This window comes from Bos javanicus, chromosome X (genome assembly GCF_032452875.1).
Source record: "Bos javanicus breed banteng chromosome X, ARS-OSU_banteng_1.0, whole genome shotgun sequence".
NCBI lineage: Eukaryota > Metazoa > Chordata > Mammalia > Artiodactyla > Bovidae > Bos > Bos javanicus.
In genome coordinates, this window is record NC_083897.1 from 71290063 (window position 1) to 71300001 (window position 9939).

The 9939-nt window shown below is 38.2% G+C and overlaps 1 protein-coding gene and 1 non-coding gene across 2 annotated transcripts; both read right to left on the reverse strand.

Annotated features, from left to right (window-relative positions):
• Window positions 1–4438: 4438 nt before the first annotated feature.
• On the reverse strand, window positions 4439–4963 carry LOC133242447 (large ribosomal subunit protein uL16-like). The gene has a single exon (XM_061408624.1). The coding sequence runs from the start codon at window positions 4916–4918 to the stop codon at window positions 4508–4510; it is 411 nt and encodes a 136-aa protein (XP_061264608.1). The 5' UTR covers window positions 4919–4963; the 3' UTR covers window positions 4439–4507.
• Window positions 4869–5003, reverse strand: LOC133243591 (small nucleolar RNA SNORA70). Its single transcript, XR_009735142.1, has one exon. It is a non-coding gene; the product is annotated as a small nucleolar RNA SNORA70 (small nucleolar RNA).
• Between the last annotated feature and the right edge of the window lie 4936 nt (window positions 5004–9939).

Genomic DNA, 9939 nt, shown 5'->3' on the forward strand with positions numbered 1-9939 from the left:
TTAAGTTTTCCAAATTTGCTGGCATATTGAGTGTAGCACTTTCACAGCATCCTCTTTTAGGATTTGAAATAGCTTAACTGGAATTACATCACCTGCACTAGCTTTGTTCATAGTGATACTTCTTAAGGCCCACTTGATTTCACATCCCAGGATGTCTGGGTCTAGGTGAGTGATCATACCACTGTGGTTATCTGGGTCATGAAGATATTTTTGTATAGTTTTCTGTATATTGTTGCCACCTCTTCTTAATATTTTCTGCTTCTGTAAGGGCCATACAATTTCTGTCCTTTACTGTGCCCATCTTTGCATGAAATGTTCCCTTGGTATCTTTGATTTTCTTGAAGAGATCTCTAGTCTTTCCCATTCTAATGTTTCCCTCTATTTCTTTACATTGATCACTTAGGAAGACTTTCTTATCTCTCCTTGCTATTTTTTGAAACTTTGCATTCAGATGGGTATATCTTTCCCTTTGCCTTTCACTTCTATTTTTTTTTTTCTCAGCTATTTGTAGGGCCTCTTCAGACAACCATTTTGCCTTTTTTGCATTTCTTTTTCTTGGAGATGGTTTTGATCATGGCATCCTGTACAATGTTGTGAAGTACATACTTCTTCAGGCACTCTATGAGATCTAATCCCTTGAATCTATTTGTCACGTCTATTGTAAATTGTAAGGGATTTGATTTAGGTCATACCTGAATGGTCTAGTGGTTTCCCTACTTTCTTCAATTTAAGTCTGAATTTTGCAATAACGAGTTCATGATATGAGCCACAGTCAGCTCCCCTCTTGTTTTTCCCAACTCTGCAGAGCTTTTCCATTTTCCGTTGTAAAGAATGTAGTAAATCTGATTTCGGTATTGGCCATCTGGTGATGTCCGTGTATAGAGTCATCTCTTGTGTTGTTGGAAGAGGGTGTTTGCTATGACCATTGCATTCTCTAATCAAAACTGTGTTAGCCTTTGCCCTGCCTCATTCTGTACTCCAAGGCCAAATTTGCCTGTTACTCCAAGTATCTCTTGATTCCTACTTTTATATTCCAGTCCCCTATGATGAAAAAGATATCTCTTTTGCGTGTTAGTTTTAGAAGATCTTGTAGGTTTTCATAGACCCGTTCAACTTCAGCTTCTTCAGCTTTCTTGGTTGGGGCATAGACTTGGATTACTGTGATATTGAATAGCTTCCATTGGAAACAAACAGAGATCACTCTGTCATTTTTGATATTGCACCCATGTACTGTATTTTGGACTCTTTTGTGACTATGAGGGCTACTCTGTTCCTTCTAAGGGATTCTTGCCCACAGTAGTAGATGTAGTGGTTATCTGAATTAAACTCACCCATTCTGATCAATTTTAGTTCACTGATTCCTAAAATTTTGATGTTCACCCTTGCCAACTCCTGCTTGACCACTTCCAATTTACCTTGATTTATGGACCTAACATTCCAGTTTCTTATGCAATATTGTTCTTTACAGCATTGGACTTTATTTCCATCACCAGTCACATCCACAATAGGTCATTGTTTGTATTCGTTTACTCCTTGGAATGTATGTCTTTACAAAACAATAGAGAGATATTAAGGACTTTGAAAGAGAGAGAATTATTATTTTACTTAACTACTTATTTTTATACATCAAAATATGGTTGATATACAATATTATGTTATTGTCAAGTGTATAATGTAGTGATTCAACATTTACATGCATTATGAAATGGTCACCAGTATAAGTTGAATAACCACTTGTTACCATACAAAATTATTATCATGTTATTCATTATATTTCTTATGCTGTATAGCACATTCTATTGACTTATCTTTTCAATAACTGGAACCTTTTACTTCTTAATGCCCTTCACTTTTTTCACCAAACCTCTCACATCCCTCCCTCTGGTAACTACTAATTTGCTTTCTGGATCTGCAGTCTTTTTCTGTTTTGTTTTGTTTACTCATTTGTTTTATGTCTTATATTACACATATCAGTGAGATCATATGGTATTTTCTTTGTCTGTCTTATCTTGCTTAGCATTATACACTGTATGACCATCCATGTTGTGACAAGTGGTAAGATTTCATTCTTTTTATGGCTGAGTTTGTTTACATTTATGTTTACATTTACAGATCGTATCCTTTTTGTCCATTTATCTATCAGTGGACACTTAGGTTGTTTCCATGTCTTGGCTATTGTAAACAATTCTGCACTGAACATGGGGGTGTGTATATATATTTTCAAATTAGCCTTTTTGTGTTTTTCGGGCAAGTAGTCGGAAGTGGAACTGTTGGATCATAGGGTGGTTTGGGGCTTCCCAGGTGGCACTAGAGGTAACGAACCCTTCTGCCTATGCAGAAGATTCAAGAGACAAGATGTGGGCTTGATCCCTGGGTTGGGAAGATCCCCTCAAGTAGGAAATGGCAACCTGTTCCAGTGTTCTTGCCTGGAAAATTCCATTGACAGAGGGGCTTGGCAGGTTACAGTTCATTGAGCTGCAAAGAGTTGGATATGCTGATCTATTGAGCACACACATGATAGTTTTATTTTTAAAGTTTTGAGGAACCTCCATACTGTTTTCCATAGAGGCTTCACCAATTTACATTCCTACCAAGAGTGCAAAGAGCTTCTCTTTTCTCCATACCCTCACCAACACTTGTTACTTGTTGTCTTTCTGATGTGAGGCGATTATGTCATTGTGGTTTTCATTTGCATTTCCCTGACAGTTAGTGATACTGAGCATCTTTTCACATCCGCTGGCCACTTTTATGTCTTCTTTGGGGAAAAATTTCTTCTAATTTTTTGTCCATTTTTAAATTAGATTTTTATTGACTTCTATGATATTTTTACATAATTTGGTTATTAATCCCTCATCAGATGTGTCATTTGTAAATATTTCCTCCTATTCAAAACATTGCCTTTTCATTTTTTTTGATGATTTCCTTTGTTGTAAAAAGCTTTTTAATTTGATATTGCCCATTTGTTTAGCTTTGTTTTTGTTGCCCTGTCTGAAGTGACAGATCCAAGAAATTCATTTCTAAGACTGATGTGCATATTGTCTATATTTTCTCCTAGAAGTTATGTGGTATCACATCTTGTATAATAGTTTTTAATCTATTTTGTGTTCATTTTTTTATTGTGTAATAAAATGGTCCAGTTTCATTTTTGCATGTAGATGTCCGATTTTCCCAACACCATTTATTGAAGATGTTGTTCTTCTTCCATTGCATATTCTTGCCTCTTATCCATCCCCTCTTTGATATTGAATAAAACCTATTTTCCATTCCATTTAGAAGGCTTGAAAAAATACTTAAAGCATCATATAGAGCACAAAACAGAGCAAGCAGGCACTCAAGAAGCTATGGGTTCCTTTAAATTTTAACTTTTTAGTGTCAGAAACAAAAGTTGCTTTGTTACTGGTCCCTTCGTTAATTTAATCTAAAATCTTGATTAATGTGACAACCAACCTGTAATTACAAGCAGTGCATCTAAAGCTTCTGAGTTATTAGAGGTGCCACCTGCAAATTGGCACCTGCCATCTACCTCCACAAGGATTAAATTATGAGCTGCTATAACCTGCTGACCTTCAACACCCCCTGAAAAGAGTTCAGTGTGGAGATCAGAAATGAGGCACTCTGTGCTCTGGGAAAAAACTGTAAGGTCTTTAGATAGTTAGAAATTCATGAAACAGTTTTATGAGCCCAGCTCTTGTATCCCATCATGGGCTTCCCTGGTGGCACAGACATTAAAGAATCTGTCTGCAATGCTGGAGATCTAGGTTCGATCCCTGGATTGGAAAGATCCCTTGGAGGAGGGCCTGGCAACTCACGCCAGTATTCTTACCTAGAGAATCCGCATGGACAGAGGAGCCTGGTGGGTTACAGTCCAAAGGGTTGCAAAGAGTCAGACACAACTGAGTGACTAAGCACAACACAGCACAACTCTTGTATCTGATCATATCTAGAAAAGAATTAAAATGCTTCATGGTGACATCTGTTCCTTGTGACTAGCAATAATCTTCAAGAGACTAGCAGAAATCTTCTACAAAAAAATGTGTGCTTTTTTGAGAGAATGTTTTTCTCTCAAATCATCCCATCCTTGCCTTCTCTCACTGAGTCCAAATGTCTATTCTTTACATCTGGGTCTCCTGTGCTGTCATAGGATCATTGATACCATCTTTCTAAATTCCATATATATGTGTTAATATGCAGTATTTGTCTTTCTCCTTATGACTGACTTCATTCTGTATAATAGGGTGCCATATGTAAAATAGATGACCAGTACATGAAACAGGGCACCCAAAGCTGGTGCTCAGGGACAACCCAGAGGGATGGGGTGGGGAGGGTTCAGGTTGTGTGGGGAACACATGTATACCTGCAGTCAATTCATGATGATGTATGGCAAAAACCATCACAATATTGCAAAGTAATTATCTTCCAATTAAAATATATTAATTAATTTTTGTTTTTTTTGACAGGAAATAGCATTTATTGGTGAGCATGATTAAGGAGGGGACAGCACTGATGCTCATGAGTGCAGGGCCCGCCATTTGTCCAGGGGACCACGATTAGGGATGTATTTGACCCCACAGCCGTCTGGGATGAGTCGCTTTTCTGCCACCATGTTCTCAAATTCATCCGCATTGAACTTGGTAAATCCCCACTTCTTAGAGATGTGGATCTTCTGGCGGCCAGGGAACTTGAACTTGGCCCGGCGGAGGGCTTCAATCACATGTTCCTTGTTCTGCAGCTTGGTGCGGATGGACATTATGACCTGGCCAATGTGGACCCTGGCCACTGTGCCCTGGGGCTTTCCAAAGGCACCGCGCATACCTGTCTGGAGTCTAGATTGGGAAACAGCAGGCCAGTCATGAATGCCCACTAGAAAGAGTTGTCTCCAAGGTCCCTTAGGGCAACCTGTACAGGCAACAGGTTGCATACACTACCAAGGAGGCTGCTATCTGCAGCCATTGCACACTGGGCCCCCATAGGGAAAAGAGCACAGTCGGCTTAATTGGCTGCGATATTAATTAATTTTTAAAAAAAATATGTGTTTGATTGCATGTGCTGCACTCAATATGCCAGCAAATTTGGAAAACTCAGGAGTGGCCACAGGACTGGAAAAGGTCAGTTTTCATTCCAATCCCAAAGAACGGCAATGCCAAAGAATGCTCAAACTACCGCACAGTTGCACTCATCTTACACGCTAGTAGAGTAATGCTCAAAATTCTGCAAGCCAGGCTTCAGCAATACGTGAACATGAACTTCCAGATGTTCAAGCTGATTTTAGAAAAGGCAGAGGAAGCAGAGATCAAATTACCAACATCTGCTGCATCATGGAAAAAGCAAGAGAGTTCCAGAAAAATCATCTATTTCTGCTTTATTGACTATGCCAAAGCCTTTGACTGTGTGGATCACAATAAACTGTGGAAAATTCTGAAAGAGATGGGAATACCAGACCACCTGACCTGCCTCTGGAGAAACCTATCTGCAGGTCAGGAAGCAACAGGTAGAACTGGACATGGAACAACAGACTGGTTCCAAATAGGAAAAGGAGTACGTCAAGGCTGTATATTGTCACCCTGCTTATTTAACTTATATGCAGAGTACATCATGATAAACGCTGGTCTGGAAAAAGCACAAGCTGGAATCAAGATTGCCGGGAGAAATATCAATAACCTCAGATATGTAGATGACACCACCTTTATGGCAGAAAGTGAAGAGGAACTAAAAAGCCTTTGATGAAAGTGAAAGAGGAGAGTGAAAGTGTTGGCTTAAAGCTCAACATTCAGAAAACGAAGATCATGGCATCTGGTCCCATCACTTCATGGGAAATAGATGGGGAAGCAGCGGAAACAGTGTCAGGCTTTGTTTTTTTGAGCTCCAAAATCACTTCAGATGGTGACTGCAACCATGAAATTAAAAGACACTTACTCCTTGGAAGGAAAGCTATGACCACCCTAGATAGCATATTCAAAAGCAGAGACATTACTTTGCCAACAAAGGTCCTTCTAGTCAAGGCTATGGTTTTTCCAGTGGTCATGTATGGATGTGAGAGTTAGACTGTGAAGAAAGCTGAGCGCCGAAGAATAGATGGTTTTGAACTATAGTGTTGGAGGAGACTCTTGAGAGTCTTTTGGACTGCAAAGAGATCTAACCAGTCCAGTCTAAAGGAGATCAGCCCTTGGTGTTCTTTGGAAGAAATGATGCTAAAGCTGAAACTCCAGTACTTTGGCCACCTCATGCAAAGAGTTGACTCATTGGAGAAAAACTCTGATGCTGGGAGGGATTGGGGGCAGGAGGAGAAGGGGACGCAGAGGGTGAAATGGCTAGATGGCATCACCGACTTGATGGATGTGAGTTTGAATGAACTCCGGGAGTTGGTCATGGACAGGGAGGCTTGGCATGCTGCAATTCATGGGGTCGCAAAGAGTCGGACACAACTGAGCGACTGAACTGAACTGAACTGACTCCTTCACCAAAATGACATACCTGCTGACTTTTCTCCTCTGTCTCTTTGAACCAATTTCTCAGAGCTGTCTGAAACGCTGTCTCCCAGGCTATTGTCCTTATTTTGCTCCTAATAAAATTTAGCTCACAACCGTTAACATATGTGAATACATACACAATGGGAATTTGATGTATGTCTCAGGAAATTCAAACGGGGCCTCTGTAATAACGTAGATGAGTGGGAAAGAGATTCAGAGGGAGGAGACATATGTATTCCTATAGTTAATCTATGTTGATGTATGACAGAAGCCAAATATTGTAAACCAATTATTAATCAATTTAAAAAAATGTATGACAGAAGCCGATATTGTAAACCAATTATTCATCAAGGAAAAAAAAAAAAAAACCTTAGCTCACAACTGTCACGGGTTGTGCATTTTTTTTAGTAGACAGAGAGTAACTTATCATGCAATTCTGAATCACTTTCTTCTGCTCATAATACCCATCATTCAGGGAGACTGTATTATGATGCTAATATCACAAGAACAGTCTCTTGGAATATTCTTCCAACGCATTTGTTGTTCTATTAAAGTGTAAGTAGGCCAGGGAAGAGAAATATTTTTAAGGACCTTAGATTTTATAGAAGCATTTATTGAGCTGCTGCTACTTATAAGTCATTGTTGTTGAAAAGAGGAAATAAAATGCAAAGTTCATGATTTCAGAAAGCTTAACACAATGCTATCATTCACATATATAGCTAGAATTACCTTATTCACATGATCAAACATTTTTTTTTTTCAGTTTAGAGAATCCCCAACAATGTTTATCTGTTTTTTTTTTTTTCCACTTTATTCTTTTTCTTTCTCTTTTCATCATCCATATCTATTTAGAACTGAGAAATATTTCAGAATCAGAACTAAGAGAATAAACTTGGTCAAACCTGCTCATCCAGGTTGGAGGAAAATTGATCATTTAGACTTTAATCCACTTTTGCAAAATAATGTAATGAGAAGCACATAGATTTTGGAATATAATGTAAGCTTGAATGATGATTCTGCCAATTAAGGGCTTCCCTTGTGGCTCAGCTGGTAAAGAATTTGCCTGCAATGAGGGAGACCTGGGTTTGATCCTTGGATTGGGAGGATCCCCTGGAGAAAGGAAAGGCTACCCACTCCAGTATTCTGGCCTGGAGAATTCCATGACTGTGGAGTCCATGGAGTCACGAAGAGCCAGACATGACTGACTGACTTTCATTTTTATGCCAATTAAATTTTGCATATATAAATTAAACTCTGAACCTCAATTTTTCAATTTCTAAAGTGAAGATAATGATAACTAGCTTATATTTAGGTTGTTAAAGGATTCAATATAATGTATCTAAATCATGTTGCACAGTGACTAATACTAAGTAGGAAGCATTACTAGAACATTGTTTTGTTATTCAGTGTACTTATTGAATACACTTATTCAGTGTACTTATTGAGTATCTATTATGTATATCTATTGTGACTCAGTCATGACTCTAGATTCTGGAGAAATAAGTTACTTCAGATCTAGTATTGATTATCTAACCTGAGACAGGTAACTGAAACTTTATTGTTTTAGCATTGATAAGAAGTTAAAAATAATTCTGTAACAAATAAAACTAGATCATATTTACTTAATCATTTAAAAATTGATTTATTAAATGTGATGTTTGTATCTTCCAAATCTAAAAATTCAAATGGAAGTTTTGAAGTTGTTCAATTAAAGATACAACACATATAGACTTTGGGAAACCCCCAGCTTCTAGGCTTTGGGTCAGCAACACAGGTCTCAAGCATAAGAACTTTCTAATTTTTAATTAATTATATCATTTCTCAATCTTGGAAATTTAGGATACCCTGTATTATAGGAAGCACACATATACACCTAATATGCATATATGAGGAAAATATCTCCACTCAAAGAAAAAATCAACAGGAACAGTTGAAGACTCAAACTGAACTCATCTAGTTTGTGTGAGTACACTTACTGTTGGAAGGCAGTGTAGTACAATATTTATGAGCACACACTATAGAGCCAGATGTCCAACTTTGAAGCTCACTCTAGCATTTATTAGCTATATGACCTTAGGCATTTTCTACAGTCTCTCTAACATAAGTTTCTTTATCTGTAAGATGAGAATGGCATTAATAATGCCTATATTCTAGGATTGTTATGATAATTAAATCAATCAATATATGTAAAGTACTTAATGGTTCATAATGTGTTATAAAAGCATAGCTATTGTTGGTTATATAAGAAGTATAAGGTAAATATGAATTAACTAGGTTTCCCTCATGGCTCAGTGTTAAAGAATCTGCCTGCCAATGCAGGAGATGCATAAGGAGATGCGGGTTTGAACCCTGGGTCAGGAAGGTGCCCTGGAGAAGAACATGGCAACCTACTCCAATATCCTTGCCTAAAAAATCCCACGGACAGAGGAGCCTGGTGGGTTACAGGCCATGGGGTCACAAAATAGCTGGACAAGACTTAGCGACTAAATAACAACAACAACATGACTTAACTAAATTCACACCCCTTTGATAAATATCTGATATTAAAGTGGAAAAATAGGAATCTTTTCTGACTATTCCTAATTGGAGAGCAGGTGGGCTTGCGAGGCAGGGGCAGAAAGATATAGAGAATCCTCCTTGAAAATGGGCATAATACTAAGAGGATATCTGATTCTAAGATGATGAGTAGATTCAATGAAGGGATGGTCTTTCAATGGAGTGATGAGGAGAGTGGAAGAAACATTTATGTGATAGGCCTTGGCATGTTAGTATAAGGCTTGGACACTCAAGAGTAACCATTCAATAAGCCCAGAAATAAATGCCTACAATGAATTTTACCCTCTTAAAAATATTTTTTTAAGGTTTTGAAAAATTGAAGTATAGTTGAGTTACAATATTATGTTAGTTTCAGAAGTACAGCATAGTGGTTCTGCATTTTTACAGATGATACTTCATTAAAAGTTATTAAGATAATGACTATAATCTCCTGTACTGTATAATATATCCTTGTTGCTTATCTATTTTATACAATGTCATTTGTATCTCTTAATCCCATACCCCTATATTGTCCCTCTTCTTTTCATTTCCCCACTGGTACCCACTCTTAGGGGAATCTATTGGCCCTTAGTGTGAAAATTTTGCTATTAGTTCATTCAATATACTAAATATTTTTCTATTAGAATGAAGCTTCTAAAGATGGAAGTGTTCTAGGAAACAGTTCAGTTCAGTTGCTCACTAGTGTCCGACTCTTTGCAACGCCATGGGCTGCAGCACACCAGGCCTCCCTGTCCATCACCAACTCAAACTCATGTCCATTGAGTCAGGTGCCATTCAACCATCTCATCCTCTGTCGTCCCCTTCTCCTCCCACCTTCAATCTTTCCCAGCTTCAGGGTCTTTTCAAATGAGTCAGCTCTTTGCATCAGGTGGCGAAAGTATTGGAGTTTCAGCTTCAACATCAGTCCTTCCAAAGA

Excerpts from the sequence above, each read along its gene's own strand:
- LOC133242447 (XM_061408624.1), bottom strand. The coding sequence starts at position 4,918 with ATGCAACCTGTTGCCTGTACAGGTTGCCCTAAGGGACCTTGGAGACAA.